The sequence below is a fragment of the Colias philodice genome, chromosome 11 (genome assembly GCF_061535455.1).
Source record: "Colias philodice isolate Cphi_HAF_F1 chromosome 11, ilColPhil1 Martin Lab GWU primary, whole genome shotgun sequence".
Classification (NCBI taxonomy): Eukaryota; Metazoa; Arthropoda; class Insecta; order Lepidoptera; family Pieridae; genus Colias; species Colias philodice.
In genome coordinates, this window is record NC_143096.1 from 1,764,232 (window position 1) to 1,790,532 (window position 26,301).

General features: G+C 32.4%; 1 protein-coding gene across 6 annotated transcripts in view; it reads left to right on the forward strand.

Annotated features, from left to right (window-relative positions):
- The window catches only part of Lmpt (four and a half LIM domains protein limpet), a 133,031-nt gene that overhangs the window by 75,542 nt on the left and 31,188 nt on the right, over positions 1-26,301 (forward strand). For all 6 annotated transcript variants that reach the window (XM_089700509.1, XM_089700506.1, XM_089700504.1 and 3 more), the window contains exons 3-6: positions 17,607-17,754; positions 18,142-18,355; positions 18,680-18,786; positions 19,073-19,216. In XM_089700509.1, coding sequence (XP_089556635.1) covers positions 17,607-17,754; positions 18,142-18,355; positions 18,680-18,786; positions 19,073-19,216 — 613 coding nt within the window. The remainder of the gene's footprint in view (positions 1-17,606; positions 17,755-18,141; positions 18,356-18,679; positions 18,787-19,072; positions 19,217-26,301) is intronic.

A 26,301-nucleotide genomic window follows, 5' to 3' on the forward strand; every position in this document is an offset into this window, starting at 1 on the left:
GTATTCGCAACAAACAAATGTAATACTATTTGCGTAATGGTCAATGGAGACATTTTTAAAGATGAAGATGATGATGCTGAGATTATTAACTCTTAGGATCTTCTGCTTGCAAATGAAGCCGACCATAGGAAATTAATTAAAACATAGCAAAGGTGTATCTTCCTCTCACGAACGACGACCCTAAATAATCGAATTCTACGTCGGTCATTTATTGTGTCATTATTAAGGTTACGAGCAGTCATCCAGTTTAATGGCAATAAAACTTTTAAGCGCTGGTAACATCACCTAAAGTGAGAAAATTACGGAAATTTTTGTTTTTCTTTTATAGCACGTAAGTTATAAAAAAATGTGAAAAATTAGGAAAACTTAATTCGCTTATGCTATTTTTTCTTGTTATTAAGAAATACAAACCAGCTATGAATTAATGTTCATATTGATTTTGATAACATGTAGGTAATTTGTATTTTTGTCAAGTAGCTATTTTTTAATTCTAAAGAGAATTAATATAATCCGTTATATTTTCATGTAGACAGGCGTCTTTTGAAAGCTAGGAATAGAACAATGTTTGCGGTGCTTTGACCTCATGTATTCGAATTGTAGAATGTTCTAGTAATGCTTAATTACTTCCGAAATTGCAGGTTTTATCACCTTCACCTAAATTGTATTCAAAGCTTTAGTTCTTATTCTATTTTTGTGAAGTTCGAGGATCTTTGATCTCCTATGCATGTTACAAATTGCAAACAGAATCAAAGTAGATAAGTATTCAAGAAAATCTTTAAAGTAGGGAATGTGAAGATTTAGGTACTCCCATAGGGTACTCCTCTTTTTCTTTGGATGTACCTACATCATTCTACACGAACTTTTTCGCTCTTTTTTATTGATTAAATAAAAATAAATATTTTATGCGAACCCAATCAATATTTATTTTAAGTGATTATCAAATTATTTGATTTTTTTCATTCATAGGTACATCTAGGCTTCTTTAATAAGTGCTTGTGAATTGTCAAAATATAGAAAGAAATTATTATCACCAACAATTTCTGAAAGAAGAGTCATCAAGAAGCTGTTCCTTTGAATCAGATTCCACTGAAAACAGATGTAAAAACAGCCACATGCAGTGCAAAGCTTTACGTGCGCAATGTTACTCACAAGTCACAACCCACAATAGGTGACCGAACGAAAAACAATTGCGGAACATAAAAATTTCTCCAGTGTAATGAGGGTCTGGCGTGTATTTCTGTCATGTCGTTTATAAATCCTGATTTTAACCGCCTTTTTATTGGTACAAGTTTCGTACGTTTTCGCAAATTAAATTCTATTTTATGAGTTGTAAAACGTATCAGCGATGTTTTTGCTCCTCATTGCATTTTGTTTGATGATTGATTTGATACATTTGGCAAGATGACTTTATTCCAATATCAATATTATTTATGAAGATTTAGTCATAAATGTACCAGATTCTAAAATCTGGATTTCGTGTAAGCTTCTTACTAGATTGACGTTTGATTTTGTGGATATATTTTATTTGATGGACAATTTAAATTACATGCGGCAAGAGACATTGTAGACTGTAGTTCACAATAATAATTAGCAATACTAGATACGTGTTATTTAAAGTGAGTCTTATAATCACTGTTAAAGATGGCAGTGACAAGACAATATTAAACAATGGCTAATAGTTAACTAATAATGCAACATCAAAGTAGACGTTACATTGAACGCGTATCAGCTAATGTAAATATTTTGAATGCCACAACACACCTCAGGACTGAGTTTAATAGCTTGCTTTGCAAAGTAAATGGCGTCAGGGGCTCGGCCATTCGTTCCATTAGACGTGCCAAAGCTCTTATGAGAATTATTACTTACTTCAGCTATCAATATCTTCGATGTTTAGCAATATAAAGCAGTCCCTTTTATTTCGAACACCTAATGATTTTTAAAGAATCACAGAAATGTTTCGACTATTTAAGAAACAGAATCAGAAGACTATCTAATCTAGACTATCTAACTAAAGACTCATATTTACTATCTGTAGTAACATAATATATTAGACAAGAAAATTTTTTGCGACCTTCTGAGACCCGCTTTCGTCTTTACATGCCCTTTTCGCGAAAGCAAAGAATTTATTTATTTATTTTCCATATCTACATACAACGAGGTTGGAATATTTTCTCATATTATTAATTCTAGACAGCTCTCTCCATCTCCAAGACCACCTGCGATATTATTGCTTTCGGAAGCGGAGGCGATCGCAAATAATTTTCATTCATAACATTCAATTCTGCCACCTGCTACTTCAAAAGTGAAGCATTTCCTATGGATAATCAAAGCTAATGCTCTGGCGGTTTGCCTGAATTATTGGGAATACAGACTGGAAGCAGGCGGATCAAAGAATAACAACAGATACATTATTGAGTGCTTTCTATACATCTGCATTTTCGAATGTTGAGCTCCTTGAATACACGAGTAAAATGTGAATGTTAACGATTTTAATTTTGGATAGATGACAATAACATTAACATTAGCAATCAGAAAGCGTTGATGTAATTAAATATAACTCATACTTTAGGTATAATATACTATTTGAAATATATAGATGAAGAAGGAGAGAAAAAATATACCACTATAATATGTTAATAAGGCAATAGACACTAGCTTGCAAGATCCCATTACAATAAAATAATAGGCGTAGTCGTGTACTTATACCTAATTGTTTTATTAAACATTGCAAAACATGATGGGAAGTCACATGCACACAATAGAATGTTGTGCGATGTAATAATTGTCTGAAACAAAACAAAATAAACAATGAAATACCTGTTGACTTTAATGAAGCATGTTTTACAAATAGTGGATGTTTGTAAAACATGATAAATCGCGATACCTACGAATCATTGAACATTTTTGAAGAATGTAATCATTTTTTATCGTATCGTACGATTTGAATCATGCTTGATGGATTGAAATATTAAGTTCACATGATTCGGCAAGGTGATTGTCGTATAAATGAGACTGGGCTCGATTTTAACAAAATTTGGGAGAAAGACATTTGGGAAAAATGTTTCTAAAACCATTGACGATAAAACTACAGCAGTAACTATTTAGTAATCTTTGCTACAGATCCCTTTCATTGTTGACAAAAATTCGATACAAACATTTTAAAAATGAACTCGCTCTAAAAATAAAAACAATCGATTGACAGATAAGGCCGATAATTCGTTAAGCTGACATCAGTGGACACTGGATTGTGGATAGACACACATCAAAGGGCATTATAAATAGAAGACAGGTTTAGTCACAATATCTCAGAAACACGTTCTAGATCTAAAATCATTAATGAGTTCTGGAACGACCCTTAAATTATGTATAAAATGACAGATAGATTATAGACCTTTGGAGACCCTAGTATAAAACTAATAATCTTAGAAAGTTGACAAGATTCCAATTAGATTAAAAATGTATTGTTATTGTAGAATTATAATTATTTGTATCCTTTAAATTGGTGGAAATTAAATGCTACCTACTAAATAAAAAAGACGTGTGGCACTCGGGGACTGCCGCGGTAAAGCTATTGCATGCTATGCCTTCAAGCCACACCTCCGTGCCCGTCGGAGTGGGGAGCGTGAGGTTTTTTCGTTACGGAATTTCTGGATTCGGTCCCCGCGCTCAAGGACCGCGATAGAAGCTATGCAATAGCTTAAAAATATTTTTTGGTTGTATGTCTACATTTTCTACATTTCTACATCTACATTTTTCAATCTTTTACTTTTTAAGTTTTCTAGTAAATTTTCCAATCCATTTTAAAACCAGTGCACATCTTCATAATACATTTCTAACGTAGTTTTTTTTAATTCCATCGTCATCAAATAGATTCTATAAATTGTAAGAACGATCACACAAGTGCATAACAATAGACAGTGACATAACTTCGTATAGATTAAAGAAGGTCGAGGTCCAATACGAAGGTGTGCCGTGGCATTTACCCTTTGTCCAACTCTACTTGGAGCTTATAACTAATTATATCGGTAACCTTAGCTTTTGACTAATAGACTAATTTAATTCAAGAACATTTTAGATGTATTGATTGATTCATTCATTTACTTTGGCTTTAGATTTCAAGTTTTTCAAACAACTATGATCGTTACTAGAACGTTCCTCTTTTTTGTTGTCTTGTTGTTGTTCCAACTTGAAAAACACAAAGCTTACAATAATTACTAATTACTGAATCAATTGACAAAATTTATGTAGTTTGATAATTAAAGACCTTCCTAATTTGTTGCTTCTTTCAATTAAAATAAACATTGAACTGAGCCAAACTGCTTTAGTTTTTCTTACTAGCTTAAAAGTAATAGACTAATCGATCAACATTTTCATGCATAATTATTTTTAGAAGGCGCCATTTGCAAAGAACTAGAAGTAATCTAAAGGATGCCAATTTTAAGACGAATTCAAGATAACCTGCACTTACGCACAAGGCTGGCTATAAAAAATATATTATTACTCGTGATGCTATTACGCTATTATGATCGATGATCTAAAAGTAAACCAAAGTGTTGCAGAAGTTTGGCCATTGGACATTAAGTTCTCACATTTCATATGATTACTTTCTTTCATCAATCATTATTTTAAAATAAAATATGGAAATTTCAAACTTTGATATGATAATATAAGTACGAAATTATTTCTTTATATTTTATGTTGGTAATTTTTAATAAAACACGAATAAATTGAATAGATTTTCCTCACCACGTCTATTACTAATAGTGCCCGCTTAGGGCAATTTGTGGCGAAATATTATAGTTTTCATAATATCCACCACTTAAGTACCTATAAAATTTACACAGGAAGTAGCAAGCTTATAAATCTTTGACTTGTTCCGATGTTATTTTTATTTAATCATCTTGATTCAAGGTTGATTTTTTTGCCGTGTGTGATACTAAATTGTGAAAATGAGCATTCAAAAATTTAAGTTCATATTTTCATTTCTAGATTTGAATACTTTGGTCTATTCTTGTAAAACTCCGTATGGGGTATTTTATCACATTTCTCTTTCATTTGTTTTCTATAAATTCTATGAGAACAAGCGTTCATCTTCTATAATCTGCCATTGGTTTTAGATTATTACTAAAACTAAATACTTGAATGTGATATAAAAATGTTTGAAAGCAATAAATATGTCCGTGGACCATGCATAACATTGAAGATGTCATCGAGATTCAACAAATGACAATTTTCTGACAATTTTATTGGGTGCCAAGAATTTTTGTCCAAGTCATGGTGTATATAAATTTTATAATAAAAGTGGAGGAATTTGTTAATCCATAACAATTAATTTAAAATACAAAAACATGTTCCTGGTGTAAACATACCTACTGGGACCTTAAAATAATATTTTATATTATGGGTTTGCAATTTGCATTCCTCTTTAAAATATCTAACTCTTAATAATATAATTGCAAATATATCTTCATAATACCTAGATATACGTTCTTACAGTTTGCTCTTAAATCGAAATAGTTAAATATTTCAATAGGATGGTGACTCTCAAATAGGCGTAGGCAAAATTTTTTTTCATTTAATTCATAACTCTTATTTCATGCAGCATTTCTCCCGCCGAAATTTTCGTAATCATCCAAACAAGTTCACCAGTCCAAACCGGAAAATTTAATAAAAAGGCGAAAGCTATGATACCTACCTATTATAATAAACTGCCTAAATATATATAGGTAGGTACGTCAAGAAAACCGATTTATAAAAAAAAGTTCATTATACCAACAAAATTATGACGATACTTTGTACACGTAGTACGAACATTTAAATGATATATTAAGGAAATCAGTCTATTTTACATGAACAAGACATACATGGGATGGCTGGCGGAGAGCCAGCGGACGGTCTTTCAATAATCTATACTAATATTATAAAGAGGAAAAGTTTGTAAGTATGTATGTAAGTATGTATGTATGTATGTATGGTTTTCACGCAAAAACTACTGGACCGATTTCAAAAATTCTTTCACCATTAGAAAGCTGCATCTTTACTGAGCAACATAGGCTATATTGCATTTTCAAAAAAATTAGAGATCCTTACCAAAAATGCAATAATGTAACCCAAGGTGTAAAAAAATCCTCAATAAAACTTCTGTCATCGCGTGCGCTGCGGAATCTATTGAAGATAGAACAAAAAAATGTTCTACAGTATTATAGAATGGATCAATATCTACAAGAAAGTCCGCGATACCATATGTCCATCTTCAGTAGTTATGTTACTACAACAACTTTTTTACGTTTTCAAAGTAAATAGAAGTGCCGACAGTAATCAAACCATGTTATCCATACACATATATTAATCCTTATCCCATTAAATGATGTTTTATTATAGACTGTTTCAATACCAGCAAAATACTTTTTAAATGAAAAGAATTGGATATTCCATTCAAAAGATATAACGAATTTAAAAGTGTCAATCTACAGAAAATAGTAGGTATACTGTTCGAGCAGGCCGTAGTGCGGGGGTCACGGAGGAATTCTACCAATATGCGTCTTGACGGAACACAGTGGGGTTTTGGTCGGTAGGAATCCGACATAACCCACGGCCCCTCCCCGGGAGGCCGTGGGTATCTATGAAAGATTTCCCCACTAAAACAAAAAAAAAGGCCGTAGTGCGGGACGGGGTAAAGGTGATTTTCATGTGATTAAAAATTAAACCTATAGTCCGACCTATAGTAGACTTTTCACTGTAAAGATATCGCTATCTATGCGGGTGAAACCGCAGGGCATTGCTAGTAACATATATTTTCGGAGTATATTTTCTAAAACACACAAGTTATTGATTTTGTACAATGTAACATTTATTGCCATATAACTATCCCATAATTAACACTTATAAGGAGCTTATAGTCATTATTAGACATCGGATTATATGCACTAACAAAATGCCAAAATATGCATGCAAATATGCACTAAAAAAGGCCGAAATATGCACTAAAAACGACTGATATGCCTAAAATATGCACAATACAAAATCAAAAAACCTTTATTGTTTTTATATATTTAAATCAAAGATTGTACAAAAACAGTGAAATTTTCTTGAAATTAAGTATAGTTTTTGTGCCAATATACAATTAAGCATTTTTACCAAATTTTCGAGCGCAAATTTGTGACGTTTATCACCCGCGAGCCCAGTGTTGCCACTTTAGACTTTTCCGGGCTAAATCTAGCCCTTTTTTGGAATTCAACCCGTGTTTTAAGTTTTTAGCCCCAAAAGGGTAATCTAGCCCTATTTTGAATGGCTCATAATTTACTTAAAATGGAGCCCATTTTGTAATTTTTTGCCATTTTACCATGCCAAAATAGGGTTTTTTTACTCGCTGAGCGTTCTGATTGGCTAATAAAGGTTAGTCGACCAATCAAAACTCCCGCTACTTAACGAAATATGCACGATTGGGGAAAAAGGCTAAAATATGCACTAACGCCGTAATTGGAGAGTTTTATGCATTTGCATATGCAAATATGCAAATGCATATAATCCGATGTCTAGTCATTATTTATATATTATTTAATTACATTGTCCGGGATAAGAGAAGTAGGTATATGCTACTTATAAACCTTCTTATAAATATTTCATTCGAATCTAGCTGTTAAGCTAAGCAGGCTCTATGTACAACAAATACACATACATTTTTAGCCTTCTTAATTAGTAATTAGTATATACCTTAATATTCGAAACTTCATAAGTGTCAAGCATATCCTCGAAGCAACCCTAAAGGCCTATAGTAATTCTGCCCTATGATATTATTCCCTCTAGAATTACCCATGTTAGGGGACAGCTCTGTAGAGAAAAACAAACAAGAGGGTAAGCAGTGAAATCAAAATGACAGTAGGGAAATCGCTAGCTTCGAATGAATATCAGAATATAAGTAGATATACTCGTACATGTATGTACGAAGAAAATATGAGTGTACATGACAGTTTTGTACCAAACCCACGAAGCGTGTTTCATGTTTGTAAATAGTTTAATTGGCAATGAAAATGTTATGCAGCCGCAAATTGCAATCATAAAATATTTATACTTCCGAATTATAATAACCATAAAAGTATTAACAGAGACTTTGTGTTCTGTTTAAATTATTTTGGGTTAGGTTTTAGTTGTTATTTCAATTTATAGATAGGTAGGTACTTATGCTATTTTTATAGTTCATAATAAATAGCAACAAAATCGAAAGTAGTGATAAAACAAACGTATAAGTATTACTTTGTTCTTTTCATCTACAGTGTGGCACGTGGAAAAATATTTGGATATGATTTTAGAGAACGAAATATCTTGAATAAGATGATCAAAATTCTCATAATTTAACAAAACTCTGAAAACCTATAAAACTTTGAGTGTTACATCGAACAAAATTTACGCATATAAAACTCTTGCAAATAAAAGAACACACTCATGCAGTAAAATGACCGAATAAATCACACTCATAAGACACAGCTATAACTCATAACCCAATATTTATGGCGCCTAAATTTAGTGCGACCTTAAACCAGGCAATGAGCTGTCAAACAGACAACCTGGTTATAATCCACGCTAACGGTCATCTATTTTTGGTTAGGCTATCTTTGTCGTAACAATTATTGACCAAAGAAGAAGGATTGCGCACGTCCTGCTGTATTCTGTATGTAATTCGAAATGTAAATGCAACATCCTTTAACATGGATGGATACATGAATGTATTAAAATATGTGCCATGGACAAGATGTATTAACCAATAAGAAAACTAAGAGTGTTCACCTAAACCTAAAAAGCTTAATATTACCAATATCTTGGACATCATGCATTGATTTAATTCGGCATTTACATATTATCGAAGTAGAAATACTTGTTTGATGCGTTAAACCGTTTTGGACAAAGTCAAGAGCTGCGGCTAGTGCAGTTAATTCGCATATAGCTGGCTAGATTGGATACTATCCAACAATATTACCCATCTGAATTAATCAGCGCGCTCTAATGACTTAAATAAATAAATAACGGAGATTTGTTTTCCAAACAGTTTGGTTCCGTGACCAACGCTATTGTAGGTATATTGTGAATAGATTTACAATGTTTCTCTTGGACCCAACTATTGTTGGATTTTCAGCTTATTTCGGGCCGATTGTGATGTCAATTTGCCAAAATAATGCCAAACTAAATATACTTTTCCAGACATTAAAACGCTTAAATCAAAACACAGGAAATGGGGACTTTGACTTCTTCTAAATATGCGAACGGAGCAGCAAAATGCATATAATTTGCTTGTCTATTCTTTCGTTTTCTTAGAATAGTTCCTAATCAGCATGAGTTGGTTAGGTGTTTGAATATAAAGCGGTGGAAATATAAATAAAATTGTCTGCAAGGACTCAGAATGCCGATCTTATTTGCGGAATTACTAGCTAAATATGGTATGTCCATGGTAATAAACTACGATGCACATACCATAGGTATTTAGCTTCTTATTTAGTGAAACAATTTGAACGATTTAGTTAAAGACGTTGAAAATTTTGAAAATGTAATTTATTACAATTTTTGTCAGTTTACTTTGTCAATTTCAGCTTCATAAATTCCTATGGGAAGTATTTTTGTTTACAGACTATTCTTTGAAATAGAAACAATAAAATATGTGTTCTTCATTATTTTAGTTTAACGATAGTTTCGTTGTTTGCCTTGGAGAGCTCAAGAGCTTTAAAATATGTTTTATGACAATGTCGCTACGTAAATACGCGGCTGTTTACTGACTATGCAAAATATGTAAGGACTAAGAACAAACACTGGGAAGAATTGATGCAATTGACTCGTAAATGAATATTCTATTAATAAATAATTGTATAAGATTAAAACATTACTGGCCGGTTTAGTTAGCAGCTATTTAATATGTCCTGATTAGCTGGGTGTTAATAAGTGTAAAATATTCTATTAGTGCCTCAGAGGCACTATCAGCAACTAGTGTAAGTAACTGTCTCTTTATGTGATATTATGACAAAAATTTGAATGAAAATTCTTACACATTTGTTAATTAAACAGAAGTTGTATTTGTCAATATTTATGTGTTGAAATTAGAAACATTAGTCTTTTCTGTTTGTAGCCCTTACATTAACCCTTAATTTGGCACCGATAAAAATATTCAAAATATATGAATTTGACAATTTTGTGGTTTCAGGAGTATGTCATAAAGTTCTCTAAAAATGAAAAAAAAAATCTACCATTGCCCACTGCTGGGAAAACTGGTGTCCGTCACAGCGGACACTGCCAAATTACGGAAAATAAAAACCACAGTTAATTTTATTTTTTTTACTAAAGAAAAATACAGAAATGAACATTTTAGAACTATTTGATACCGAAGTACAGTTTATTTTATATGGAAATTAAAAAAAAAAAACAATTCATGTTTATTTTGTATGAAAATTAAAAAAGAAGTCTAAATTCTTCTTCTGTTAGTTGAATTGACTTGCCGGTTTTTTGAACTGAATATAAGTTTGTCTGCTCTACGAAACTAGTAAAAATATCTTGAGAAAAAAAGGTGAAAGAAACTCAAAGGTGAATCATCTTCTGGCATGTCTATGTAATCATCCTCCTCACCTTCTTCTATTGTCGCTTGGTGACGGAATTGAGTTACTCTCCAATAATTGTAAGTCAGCTGAAAGTTGTTTTTTTTTTGGTCTTTTGGCTTTTGGTGGTTTCTTAGTACTTATTTTTCGGGGTGCTAATCAAGAAGCTATTGGTGTTATAGGCGTTGCAGGCAATCTAGGAATAGCAGATAGGGATAGAACATTTTCAAAAAAAGACTCGCCAATTTACGCACGAAAGACTCTGGTCATCAGCAGGTCTATCAGAATCTTCGGAGTGTAATTCTTCATCGTCGGATGTATCTATTGTTACGTTAGCAAGGGAATATGGTGCAGGAGAAAACAAGGGGTGGAAGAATTAGTACTTGCATCATGGAATTCAGTTTCCGAATCTGATATTTCGCTAGTATCGGAAGGTGCATGTTCATTCGGCACTAAAGCAATAATTTTACTTGCGTGGTTAGGCTGTTGGCAAAGAAAAAAATCCAAACTCAGAACCATAACCAAACAAGCAGAAGCACCCACATTTTGGCGGTGTCCGCCGCAGCGGACATAGTAATAAAGTTGTACTTTTCTATACAATTAGCAACGTCCGCTGTGACGGACAAAACATTTTGGTTACAAATAAACACCATAAAAATGTAATAAAGTGTGTATGTTTTTGTAAATAATGATTGAAATGTTTATTATCTAATAAATAAATATATAATTCAATTCATTTTTCCACAAAAAATAAGAAAAATAGGTATAAATACCTTGAGCAAAACAGGTGGCTGCATTTTCGCAGACATTTTACGTCCCAACTGACATATGCAATGTTGTCACAATCATTACTTAATTTTTTACTATTTGTTTATGGTATAAATAAACATTTAATCGATTAGAAATCGATGAACATGAAATAAAAACTTGGCAGGATTTATTTTAAATAAGTGTCCGTCACACCGGACTATACCAAATTAAGGGTTAAGAAACGAATTATGATGTGTGTTCGCTACACGTTTCTACTAGTTGTGAGTAAACAATTTACATTGCAAAATAGCTGATATAAGAAAAAGACTCGAAATATTCACATAAACTGAGTAATGGGATGTCAGGAGCGAGACGAATAATTGGAACTAATTGTACGATTTTCAACTATTTGTTCAAACAATGCGATACTGAAATAAATGTATCGTGGTATTGTTAAGGCTATTAATACTAATGTCACTTTATGCTTGTTATTTTGGCGTATATTAATGGCATAGTTATAAGATCTAATCTTGGTTTGCTTTGGATGAGAATATTTTCGTTTTATTGTTATTTATAATGAAATATTTGTTAATAACTCCATGAATAAAATATCATTAACCATACAAGAATGACCTAAAATCAAAAGGTGTGTTACGAGACAGCCCGTGTTGAGTATCGTCAAAGATCTTCATAGTGGGATCTGCAGAACACAGTCACATAGAACAAGCGATAATGAATCTATATCGAAATAAATAGAACACAAAAATTTCAAGCGGCAAGAATCTCTAACTATAAGTGCATTCGCTAACTCTCACATATAGCGCATTTATCTTATAAATAATACAAGAACACGGTCCGCTGCTCGCAATTATAACTCGAATGCTGAACGAGTGTGTCGTGTTAATTACTCCAATCAATCTAGATGTTGAGATAACGAGTTGGTCAGTGACTGCTGGCTGAGGTCTGGGACCTAGCTTGTACATACCGCTGTTATAGAAGAGAGAAATTTTTAAGTATGAACAAGATGTATCAGCTTGGATGTAGCGTTGTTATCCGATGGTATATTGAATAAATTAGGGAGTAATTACTAAACAATTAATAATTACTAAACATACCGTGTGATTTTGAAGGGACTTTTAGTTGTACTGGTCAATGTATGATTAGGTAGCTTTAATTAGGTTTTTAGTAAATCGAGTCAACGATAGAAGAACGTTCAGAGTTAGTGTTGCTTGTGCTGCTTTTATTGCTTAATGTACCAAACACAGGCAGAATGTTATTAATGTGATTTAACGTACCAATTAATCGGCATTCGTAATAAAAATATGAATAATAATAATTTGGAAAATCCAAAAGTGCACGCCTCATTATTTTTTTTAATAAATATTTAAATTAATTATTATTTTTGTTTATTTAATAACAATTAAACCACATCGAATCAGACCCTGAAAAATGAAAGGGTTCTATTCCTGAGCATACTCAAGCGTAAGAGAAAAAAAAAGACTCGATTAGTAAAGTATTTCGGTCGCTATCGTGTTAACAAGAAAAAGGATCCGCACATACAGACACACGGACGTCCAAGACAGAACTTTTTTAAACTGTTTTTTAACTAGTTTAAATAACAAAAATGACATCAAAAATATCATGAACGTTAAAAATAGTGTTTTTTCTTAATATGTGTGTGTATGTATTATCTTACAAGTGCAATGTATGATACATAAAGACATTTTAAGTTTGAAAAATCAGATGTTTTGCGCGAAGTGACAGTAGTACCCACCTCAACGCTTCGCTTATGAGGCGTGCAATAGACCTTTTAGCAACGTTACATTTGAACAATATCGGCTCAATTGTATAAGAGAATTGTCGTTATCTGCTTAGTAAGCTTAAGGAAGCTTAAAGCATTTAAACTCTTCAACAATTCACCATTTGATACCAAGAACGATTCCTCACTGCCTTTGTTTCTCGGATATGTCAAATGCACTAAGAGTAACGCTGAATGCCTCCCGCTTTGCTCGCTTACGTGCAGGAGATTTAAATGCATAAAGCATTTAATCTTTCATTCATGTTTACGATGCACTACGATATATGAGTTTATGTTAAGCTAAGGTCTTTGACCTGCTAAACGACATTGCGCATACCAATCACGTACATCTACATACTAGTGTGACGATTATCTATTAATAGATGTCTACGGAATTAAGATGACCGCGATATTGAAATTTAGAGCAGTTTTTATCGGCCGTATTAATAGTTCGTCTACCTTAAGGTAGGAAGGAAGGTGTGATGTATCTCGTCTTCTTTAATACTCTCAATATTATAATTTTAATTATAAGTGATTACCATTATATAATTTTACTAGTGGTCCGCCCCGGCTTCGCTCGTGGTACCTACATGTTTAAACTATCCTATCTCTCAAGTTGGATCGAACTGCACATGGTGTGCGAATTTTATTATAATCGGTTAAGTGGTTTAGGAGTCCATTGAGGACAAACATTGTGACACGAGATTTATATAATATATTAAGATAATGCTTTTGCTTGAAGATAACATAAGACCAACAACAACCTAATTATAAATATTCCGCATTTTTAGGTTTTGTGGTGGAAATTTTGGTTATAGTTAATTGCAGATATTTCATATTTAATACCCTGAAAATCTGCATATTATCAAGATATTCTAGCTCAGTTATAACACATGTACTTCATAAGGTAAACATAATTATTCTTTACGTATTTATATTAGAATTTGGATATTGGAGCGCGTAAATTGATCCAACATGAACCAGGCCATGGTTTGGAGGAACATCGTTGACAGATTTTCCATTCCTTCGCATGTTTGCATGTTTAAATTTTTCCGCCCACGCTCGGGGTATCTAATAATAGATTTGACTATATTGGTTCAGTGGTTAATATGTGGAAAGAGGAGTCGTAGGTTGGGTTCCCGGTGAACACTAATGAAAATAAATTAAAAGAGCAAGGAAGGGTTCTACTTGTCCTGAAAGATTTATCAAGGAATATGAAAGAGACAGATCATATGAACGATTTCAAAAGTCGAAACTCGAATTATAAAATATTTTATGACTTTTGATAGAGAAATATCAGACTGGAGACTATCAATGGATAAGGACAGAGCACTGTTTATTATGGAATTAGTACTTAAAAGTGTAAGTATAGCGAATTTCTCGCTATAATAAAATAATTTGGAAAATCCAAAAGTGCACGCCTCATAATTTTTTTTTAATAAATATTTATTAATTATTATTTTTGTTTATTTAATAACAATTAAACCACATCGAATCAGACCCTGAAAAATGAAAGGGTTCTATTCCTGAGCATACTCAAGCGTAAGAGAAAAAAAAAGACTCGATTAGTAAAGTATTTCGGTCGCTATCGTGTTAACAAGAAAAAGGATCCGCACATACAGACACACGGACGTCCAAGACAGAACTTTTTTAAACTGTTTTTTAACTAGTTTAAATAACAAAAATGACATCAAAAATATCATGAACGTTAAAAATAGTGTTTTTTCTTAATATGTGTGTGTATGTATTATCTTACTAGTGCAATGTATGATACATAAAGACATTTTAAGTTTGAAAAATCAGATGTTTTGCGCGAAGTGACAGTAGTACCCACCTCAACGCTTCGCTTATGAGGCGTGCAATATATTGCACCAAAGTACCAAAGTAAGCAAGGTACAATATTATACGTAGTGTATACATTTGGTATTTATAAATATTATGTGTATGTCTAAAATAGATAATTACAAAGTTCTGTAAATATAGGTGATTCATGAAGGTGTTGAAACGTGTCCATCTCTCGTCTGGTCCATAACAGATATATTAAGAGCAGGGCAGGTACAAGGACTCAGACGAGAAAAATGAAAATTAAAAAATAGGCGATTATTTACACAATATTTTATGAAAAAAAAAAAATCTCTGGTATTCTTTTTATGACAGTTTGGCCTAATCCAATGTATCCCTGATTGCTAATTCATGAATTGTATTCATGTTGTAGCCTATTGGAGAATTCTTAATTCGCATCAATACATGTAGACATAAAAATAGATTTGTTCTAGTACTTACTGCGTAAAGTGTAATCAATTTATTCAATAGGCCAAGGAGGCCTCTACTTAAAAGTTAAAACTACTTGACATTGATAATTACAGCCCTCTATCATTCATATTAATTTCATATCACCTAAGAAGGTAAGAAACAATTTACCAGGTAATTAAAACAATGATTTAAAAATGTTATACCTGGCCTTGTATTAAATTTTATTTCGTTGGAACAACGTAATAAACAGGCTTTCGAATTAAATGAGTTATTCGTGGCTGCTGAGTTTGTGCCAGCCTTTACATGACTAATTTCGCCTACGACCATTCCACTTTTACACTTTTATCCGCATATTTTGCTATTTATAATTTATACACCTGACTTTATGAGCTATTGTTACACTGTGAAGTAATATTATGACGAAGGTGTGACGTATAGTCCTTTAATGTTTTGTATAACATGTGTGAAGAAGTCCTCTTGACCGACTATTCGACGACCAATGTTTGGCGAATGAAAATAATAGCCGGGAAATAATATATTGTTTATTTATGTATATTTATTGAGGAAAATATATTTTCCTTCTAATAGTGTATTTAAAGTATAAACGTGTCTGTTATGACGACAGGAATAGGATTCAATTGGAACTTTAGGTACATGATTTTGCACTGGCTTAACATGAAACATTTATCCAAAACAAAATGGAGATGGAATGGATGAGGACGAGACTCCTCTTACTCTTTTGAATGATGTGTCATGTGACCATGATGTGACTGACTCGTTACCTAAAAAGTCAGTACAATATATTAAGAAAAATTCAGAAAACAAGTATCTGACTTAAGTTTAAATAATTTATAGTATAATTTTAGAAAGAAAAGAAGAAGTATAATTCGAAAATATTGTTAGTCGAAAATACCTCGCCGTTTTGAAATCTAACAAAGACAATTGCCTTTCCAAGAGCAAATAGCAACTCTTTACAATATATATACTTATATATTTAGATCAATAAACTAACCTAATTACTAATGCATTGCTGTGGCAACATCAACACAAACTTATCAATTTTTACGTAGTTTCCTGCGGGTCTTATCACTTCCTATACCTACATAACACAAGGAAGACATGTAGTCGTGAATCATGGTATATAAATGTAGCAATAAACATGAGTTTATTGCCACTTAGTGTAAATAAAAATGTCCATGACTAATATTATTAAAAAAAAAACGCAAATTTTACCATTATTCAAAGCTATTAGTGAAACGATATATTCGTTAGCTAATATAAACACAAAATCATTTTTAAAACAACCAGAGATAAGTAAGTACTGTAAAAAACTATGACGTGTGATAAAGATTTCACACAGAGACATTATCAACCTCTCTACAATTTGAAAATTATGTACTATGAAATATCTCACTATAAAGAGAAAACATGTCCTCCAAGAGGGCAAAGGTCTTAATGTAATGTACCTATCCAACATCAGACAATTCCAGCCAGCGCACAATTGAAACTACTGACCCATATCATATCAAGACTTCCGCCGGCTCGACAAATTATTAAGTGCTATTTTGTCATCCACATTATCAAAGGGAATGGTCTATTACCATTGTTTAACTTTGTGTTTACTGAATAATTAGGAATTAATTGACGACTTGTCCTTGTGTTGATGTCTTGCATGTTTAAGTTTCTTTTTGGCAAGTATTTATGTTAGAAGAAAATGCCTTGTTGAAAGATGGAAATGTTTAGTTTCGAATACTCTTTTTGTCATTTTCTTCACTTTTTCAAAACGAAACTAGAGGAATCGGGTCTCGTCTCTTTATATAACTACGTATTACGATATTTTCAAATTATCAAAAAGTTTAATTGTATCTCTTCTTCGTTATTATAATAAATGTTGCCATACTAAATGTACGCACAAATACGTTCCCACAAGGAATAAGTACGTTATATTTAGACTGGAGAGATTTGTATGCAAATGGGGTTCGGTTAAAGCGGTCTATTTGTGTACTTCGCGACGCGACACGGTATTTATGAGTTATGTGATCAACGCAGACTGTATTTTTATATGTACTAATATATAATTGATTGCAATCTACACGTACTTTAAGATAAAATATACTTGCATTATGTTTTATGTAAATAGGCGATTTCATATGCTGAGATTACCTAAACTGTTAAGGCAAACATGCCTACACATAACAGAACACGGGTACTTATTCTCAAACCTCTTCCAGAAAAACGTGCAAGTCATGCGGCTGCGACAGGCTCAAGCACTCTGTGTACCACGAAGAACTGGGTTCCGTGCGGGACCGGCTCGGCCTGCGAGAGACACGCAGCCACCATAACTATGATAATAGCCCCCCTGGACTCACTGCTAAGCAGGTAATAGTGGTGTTATGTTTGAATTTAGTTTGTAAAAATATAATTTACGTTATATAAACTGGTTATCCTATGCTATAAATTAGATATATATGTTTTTTTTTAGTTCTTTAAATTTGAATTTCCCTTGCCATATCCTATCCTATCCCATCTTACTAATATTATAAATAGGAAAGTTTGTGAGGATGGATCTATGAGTATGTGTGGGTATGTTTGTTACTCTTTCACGACTACTGAACCGATTACAATGAAATTTAGCAATATAGAGGGTAACTTGGATTAACACATAGGTTTTATCCCGGAAATCCGGAACTCGAACTATGCGGATTTTTCTTTGAAAAAAAAAACAGATAATAATGCTATATCTTAATAACCTACTTTATATTCCAGACAGAATTATACTGGTCATCATTAGCTGAGCGTGCACCAACCATAGGTGGCGCCACGGGCTCCGCGGCCTGGCGCGCCTGGCGGACCAGAGCACTCGCAACACAGCTGCCGAAGCAAGACCTGTCGCTGGCCCATTGCACGAACATTGATGAGGCCCACCGCAAACAGTTTGAAGACTTTGTCGCTGATCGGAATGAAATCTCTTTAGATATAGGTCGGTTATTGTTTTTAATTCGAGTATGATAAATACAATATAATGAAATATGAGTTGTTATACCAATCGTCTTGTTGAGATGTGATGTGTATAGAGAAAGTAAATAGTTAAAAGAAATGGTTTTGCAAAGTTTTTCTAATATATACTTACAACCATTACAGTATAGCGCCATCTATTAATTTATACGAAAGTTAATATTATGTTTTAATACCTGATTTAAGTTTGAGTTTGAAGATTTACATGTTTTTAAATATAAATTAAATAATTACTATACACAAGATAATTAATAAGTAAAATGTTCATTATTTAATGTTTTCTTTTCAGGAATTGCTAGTCAACATCATGGAAGTGTGAAAGAAACTTGTTATGGATGCCTTAAGCCAATACATAGTGGAAGTATTATTATTCAAGCACCGCTATTGGGCGAAGAGGTAGTTTATTTTATGATACTAATAATAAATTTCAGTAAAAATTATTAACATAAAAAAACTTAAGCTGATTGATTTTAGCGCCATCTATACGTTTAAGTATATAACTTGGTAATCTTAAAAACATTATCAATGTTGCTACTTCACGCTAGATGGCGCTTTTTCAAAAAATAATTAACGCACTGATTTTTTTATTTTCTTATATTTTTTTTATTAACAATTTCGTTTGATAATTATTACTGTATACGTATATTTTAGTATATTTTATAAATGTTAACAATTTGTACAGGGTTTTTTCCATCCTGCGTGTTTCACGTGCTCCGAATGTGACGAGTTGCTCGTGGAGCTCGCCTACTGCGCGCTAGATGGCAGGCTGTACTGCGTGCGACATTACGACGACCGACTGAAGCCTAGGTGCCATGGCTGTGATGAGGTTTGTGTATTATCATTCTATTATACAAGCCGATTGGATATAAATCTAAAAAAGTAAATAAGCGATACTACTATCTAGTATGTAGTAGGTATAATAGTAGGAATCTTCCTATCGGTGTAAGGAATTTCAAAATTAGTTCATTTTTGAGTTCAACCAAATTCAAAATCACGTTTAATAATTTATCTTACTTGCAAAGGTTCTTTTTTTAATTGTCGGTTAAAATGACTTACTTAAATTTATATGCATTTGTAAAGATATACTTTTATAATTCCTATAATTTTTTAACTAAAAAAAAGAAAGCAAAATTATATAGATAAAATAAACCATAAAAATGATTCTATTTCCGATCAATATTTCTATAATGACAATTGAGCATGTAAGTACATAATTATTAGAACAAATGAGTGGCATGATCTAATTCTTCAGGGAAAAGCGTGCAAAAACTAAAGAATCACAGAGCGTGATGTTAATGTTAATTAGAATATATATTATTATCTACACTGACATCTACTATTCCACACATGTTTTATTCTATGGGAAGTGCATAGCGGATATGATAGAAGTCTTGTTTACTTGTATCTTATATTATATTTTATGCTGTTTATACTGTTAGTAACGTTAGTATAGGCTTTTGACTACCACATTAGAGTAAAGTTTTCTTATGTTATATTCAGAAATACAATACAATGTTTGTTTGAAAACTATAATGGTTGTAGAATACCATCAAATTATTGGAGCATTTTCTCTTCGAAGCCGCTTTTAACTTCCAACACTGTAAAGCTTTTATTTTTTAAATGACATTATATTATATGTAGGAATTCGGCGTAAATGTTTGCATATTTTAAATACATTTTATGTTCCATTGGTACAGGAACACAAAATATACTTACATAATATCGGCACTTATTGATATCTTTATCAATTCATGTAGCACTAAAATTTAACAAGCACGATTGCATCCAGTGATTCATAATTATGCAAAGTACAGATGTATTTTAGTACTGTCTCTATATAGGAACTAAAAACAGACGCGGGTGCATGCCAACTTGTAATCTCTATTAATACTTACGAAGTTATAATGCATTATTGTTTGACAATTATAAGATTAAGTTTGGAAGTATTTTAAGGATAGCAACTATTGGACCATTTTTTGATAAATGATGCTCAAGTTATAACAAAATTATAACATTTTATAAATTATTAAACAACCACTTTATATATAGATCTTAATGCATGTCAAAAGTTAATGTTTTTATATACCAGCAAATAAACTTAAAGTACAGAAATATCAAAATTATGTTTTCTGACATTAAGATTCTTATTAGGTATTTGTTGTTTGATCTATATAAATACCGTTATCATAGTGTTACTATTTTTTAGTTTTAAATAAGTAATTATGATTCCAGAATATAGATTAGATCGTATTTCGTAGGAAATGTTAATCAAAAAATTCCACCTTTACTTTTAAAATAATTTTGAATTCAAGTGTTTAAGAAACATATTCAAATTAAATACTGAAAAACATGTTGTGTTATTCTTATATTCTTTACTAAAATAAACCACGACCTAGCATAGTTTATCTTGTCCAGCTCTATTGAAGTTTAATCGACAGATGGACATTTAACAGCGAAGACACAGTCAAAAATATCTTAAATTATACCTATGTTGATTTAAGTTGCTATCCATTTAAAAACTCTAACAACACTAAATAAAACACAACTAAATAAAACAGGAAACATAACTTTTTTTTAAGTGGGGAAATCTTCCAAAGATACCCACGGCTCCCGGGGAAGGAGCCTATGTATATGTCGGATTCTTACCGACTAAAACCACACTGTGTTCCGTCGAGCCGCTTTAATGATGGGGCCGCGGGTATTGGTTGGCATTCTTCCGCGACCCCAGGAAACATACCTAACAATTCGACTTATTTTATATGGAATATAATTTCAATGCTTAAAAATATTACAATTTGTGATTTAGTTTTAGATTTGATCATGTTCTCATCACTGTTTTATGAAATAATTAGATTGAACTTAAGTAATTAAGCTTAAATTTTGACCATTTCAATGTGTGTGATTTGGCTCATGTGTTTATTTAATAACCAATATAGTATTTAATTTCATAAGTTGGCTAATTTATAATCCATTCTGAAAACTGTGGGTGTTTTTGGCTGGCTATGTGTGCGATTACCATGGGTGCAGACACAGAGATATTTAAATAGAGTCTTATTACGTAAATAATTGACGAATAATCTATACTATATTAATATTATAAAGCTGAAGCTTTGTTTGTTTGAATGCGCTAATCTCAGGAACTACTGGCCCGATTTGAAAAATTCTTTCGGTGTTAGATAGCCCTATTATCGAGGAAGGCTATTGGCTATATATCATCACGCTAAGACCAACAGGAGCGGAGAAATGCGGGTGAAACCGCGGGGAACAGCTAGTAACAAGCATGCCTCATTATATTGAGCTTCAAGGCAACAAAAATCTCTTCTGAGTGCTTTTATTACTTTGAAAGAAAATCAATATTATATTATGTAGTATAAATAAACATATTTTTTTTAATATTCAGTGTTGTTTTAAATTCAATTTAGATTATGTAAATTATTTTCTCCATACCTCAACAGAATCTACGGGAATTTGCCAACATTGAAACTTCACTTCACAAAAATTTCTCGGTATACAAATTAAATACATACCTACTCACTAACTGTAAAACACGTCATATAATCTAGATTAATGTACCGTTATATCTTGAACTGAGTCTTAAAATGTTATTTAAATTATTCAGTAATTGTTATGTCTAATTAGAGTGAGCACGGTTAAGTGCCTGCGGATTGGTGCCAGTATGACTAATTATTCTTGCTATTTGCTAAGTTCATATTACTTTAATATTTACTAATGTGTTTTACGTATATAATATCTATTTGTTATTTTATTACGTACAAAAATTGGGATCTTTTTCAAGTAATTTAGTATATACTATGAATATTATGTTAACATAAAAATTTAGTTCTGATGTAAGTGTAAAGTATAACATAATACTACAGCATAATACACACTTTTCATTTGAAGTCTAATCTCAAAAAGAGTGAAAAGAAAAACAGATTTTTGTCTCTTGCATATGAATTGTAAACTCTTTTCAACCATACCTTGGTACACTAGATGGCGTTACGAAATATAAAAAATTTCTTCTAAACCGTATACTTTTCATTTCCTTCAGCTCAGATTTGGACAAAAAAAATTATAATTTTACTTGAATAAACTAGGAATCGGGGTTTTGATTTGAATGATGCAACTTTAAAATTGTATAGTCATGAAAGAATTCTTAAATGGACCATTGAACGAAATTTGTTTACATATTTCCTCGTCTAGCAACAAATCTCGGCGAAACTTCGCTTCTCCATTAATTATTCCACAAACGGTATGCGGTTAAGACCAAAAATAAACTCTTACACACTAACAGTACTGTGCAGAATTGTTCACACCTCATCATTGAACCATTGAGTCAGTTGCTTTACATACAGCGGCATATTTGCGCGCCTTTTTCGACGCCATCTTGCTTTATTATTATTTTTTAAGTATAGGCTAGTGTCCTGTGAATCTGTGTTGCAATAAATTTTGCACTTTTTGTCTTTTGGTAAGTACAAAAGAGTTTTGTTACAATATTTACAAATTGAAGTACCTACAAAGCTCACTGTTACCGGTCATTTGACATTTCTCTGACATAAACAAACGCTTAAGTTTCCCGCAAATTTTCGCACGTCTTTTTATGGTAACAAATCATGTTCATAATATATTTCTGGATATAAATAATGTATGATGTAAAAGCTGAATTAAAATAGAAGTTTGAATATTTTGTATAAGATAATACATGGATATAACTAAAACTATTCTAAAGTTGTAAGAAAGCGCGTTATTTTGAGGAATCTTTATTTCAATTCTGTTATAATAAATAAAATTGTGTCATAATATAGGACACAATATTATATAACATACAAAATAGAGAGAATAGCAAATGCAGTAAAAGAAAAAAAAAATGATTTACAATAGCGTATCTATCGGCTATCGCCGTAAATATAAACTACGGGATTTTTTTTATTTGTTTAGTATTAATTCATTAAAGGACTACTTTGTAACATTAAGAGCTGCGGCCCGGGTCGCAATCATCGATACAAACCTATTTGTTAAATATAAATTTCCTACGAAACGCTATCGGTAGCACTGGCCTACATTCTGGAATTATTGGCTACATTACCGCATCGTCTTAGTTACGATTGTATAATAAATTATGCTCTCCTAATAATCGAATTTGGGTTAGCTTTCAGTTTCGAATAACATTGTTGATTTATCGGAGCTGCGGTTTTTATGGATTGTAATTTGTAAAGGCTAAATTACTTGTCTTACTCGTGTTTACAGAACAATTAATGTTTAACTGATGGAGTTGTAGATAATCGTCGTTAATGCTACTTTTAATGTCTTCTACTTTACTTACCTTGCCTTGCCAGTTTTATATTAGACAGTTATTGGAAATATAACAATTTATTTATTTATTTATTTTATATTTTTAATTAATGAACATATCTATCTATAGTAGAATCCATGTAGAATCTAAACGAATTCGATGCCTTTTTGGACCCTGTATTTTGACCATACACAACCAATGCTATCTTATTTAATAACTAGCTTCCGCCCGCGACTCCGTCCGCGCGGATGTCGGTCTTCGCGTGGATGGTTTATTTCTCCATTTTGAGTAACTCTGACAATAACATCTTATAAATATCTATTGGACCCAAATACGGCTAGGCTAATAATACCCAACGTGTGTTCCCGATTCTACAGAACAACGTCTATGGATAAAACTGAAAAATTAAGATAATTTTTTTTCTACGTATTTATCCAGGATAAAAAGTATCCTATTTTACGCCCAGGATAATAAGGTATAATTATACCAAGTTTCATCGAAATCGAACCGTTAGTTTACACGTGATGTCTTCACATACAGACAGACAGACAGACAAAAATTTTTTTAATCAAATATTTGGGTTTGGTATCGATCCAGTAACACCCCCTGCTATTTATTTTTTAAATATTTTCAATGTACAGAATTGACCCTTCTACAGATTTATTATATGTATAGACTACCGGTTATATTTACTGATATTAGTAGCATTTAACTACAGATTTTATTAAATTCAAGACCTTCTTAAATTCCATCGTAGGCATATACCATGAGATTAATTTATAAAATGTATTACCTATTGATCAAATCTATTACATAAGGTTTTAAAAAAGAACTGTCTCATCTCCCATCCAGTTCACACGGCAACACATGTTAAACATTTTCCGAAAGGTCCTTCATACCTGACAGTTTTCCGCGGCGCGGAAGCGATCGATCTCCAAATAGCCATCGATCGCTTTGAAGTCTGTCGTTGCAATAAATATAATTAACGCACATCTCACCGTCCGTTGGCTCAATACACTTCGGACGACAAGACAGAACGTGTCTCCAGCTGATTTAGAAACCGGTGGAGGGTTGCGCGCGAGTTTTCCTCGTGGAATTGTGAGTGTGTTGATATCTTTATTGTAAAAATGTATTGGATTGATAGTGCGGTAATTTAATAGTGTGTGAGTACACAGGTAATGTTACTTTTGTTTTGGTGTCGGGTTCGTCAAGGATTCTGTTGTACTTGTGACTATTTGTGTGGTGGATTTTTTTGCGTTCTATGTAAAACGTGATAAAACTTATTTTATCCAAATTTTAACTAAAGCGCGTCACACACGGTGAAGATACTATAATATTTTATCTTAAGATACTGTTATATTTTATATTACAGTATCTTAACGCTTCCGGTATCAGCGTTCGGACCATCATTTTTCTTTTTGTCATTGCGTACCACCCACCCCTGTAGAACCGCCATCCTGTTACAAATGACGCGAAATTTTGTGGGTCATTTGTAACAGGATGGCGGTTCTACAGGGGTGGGTGGTACGCAATGACAAAAAGAAAAATGATGGTCCGAACGCTGATACCGGAAGCGTTAAGATACTGTAATATAAAATATAACAGTATCTTAAGATAAAATCTTCACCGTGTGTGACGCGCTTAAGATTATTATAAATATTACCGGAAATAATTATCTTAATATCTTAATATATACAGGGTGTCCCACTGTTGGTATACTAAGCTCAAAGGAGGTTATAGTTTTGCATACGCTGAGTACGTAAAAAATACTTATAAAATTCCAGATGCAGTTTTTAATCAAATAGATGAATTCTTTAAACTCTATGTGTACACCCCTAACAAGCAACCCGCCCAACTTTGCCACCCGCACGTGACCTATCGTTTAAGATTATATTTTCATAGACAAAATGCTCATATTAGCGAAGCGTTATATGCCAGCTGCGCGAAGCTAGAGAAGAAAACATGGATTTTCAGGAAAAATTTAAGTAGCAAAAATTTTTTGATGTAATTTTGTTGTTTAAGTATTTTTTACGTGATCAGTATATGCAAAACTACAAGTCCCTTCGCGCTTAGTATACCAATAGTGTGACACCCTGTATAAATCTCGTGTCACAATGTTTGTCCTCAATGGACTCCTAAACCACTTAACCGATTATAATAATAAAATTCGCACACCATGTGCAGTTCGATCCAACTTGAGAGATAGGATAGTTTAAACGTGTAGGTACCACGGGCGAAGCCGGGGCGGAGCGCTAGTAAAAATATAAAATGAAGAGAAATATAATGCATGGTATTCAAACGTTATTCTTTTAGGTAAATGTGACATATTGTATTTTAATCCAATCAAACGTGAAAAAATTACGAACTTAAAATTTAATTATGTTATGGCCCATTCCATTTTTAACATAATCATAAAACTTTTAATTAGTGGCTAATAAAAGTGACGCAGTTTAGTTCGTCTACTCGCTGACAGATGGCGCGACCTGTCTTTTGGATTTCTCAACTGAACAGTTATATTTAATTGAAATTTCCATTGATATAAAATACATAAAAAACGAATTAAGAATAAGAAATAAACCATGTAACTTAAAAATTAGAAATAGAAAATACCTACATGT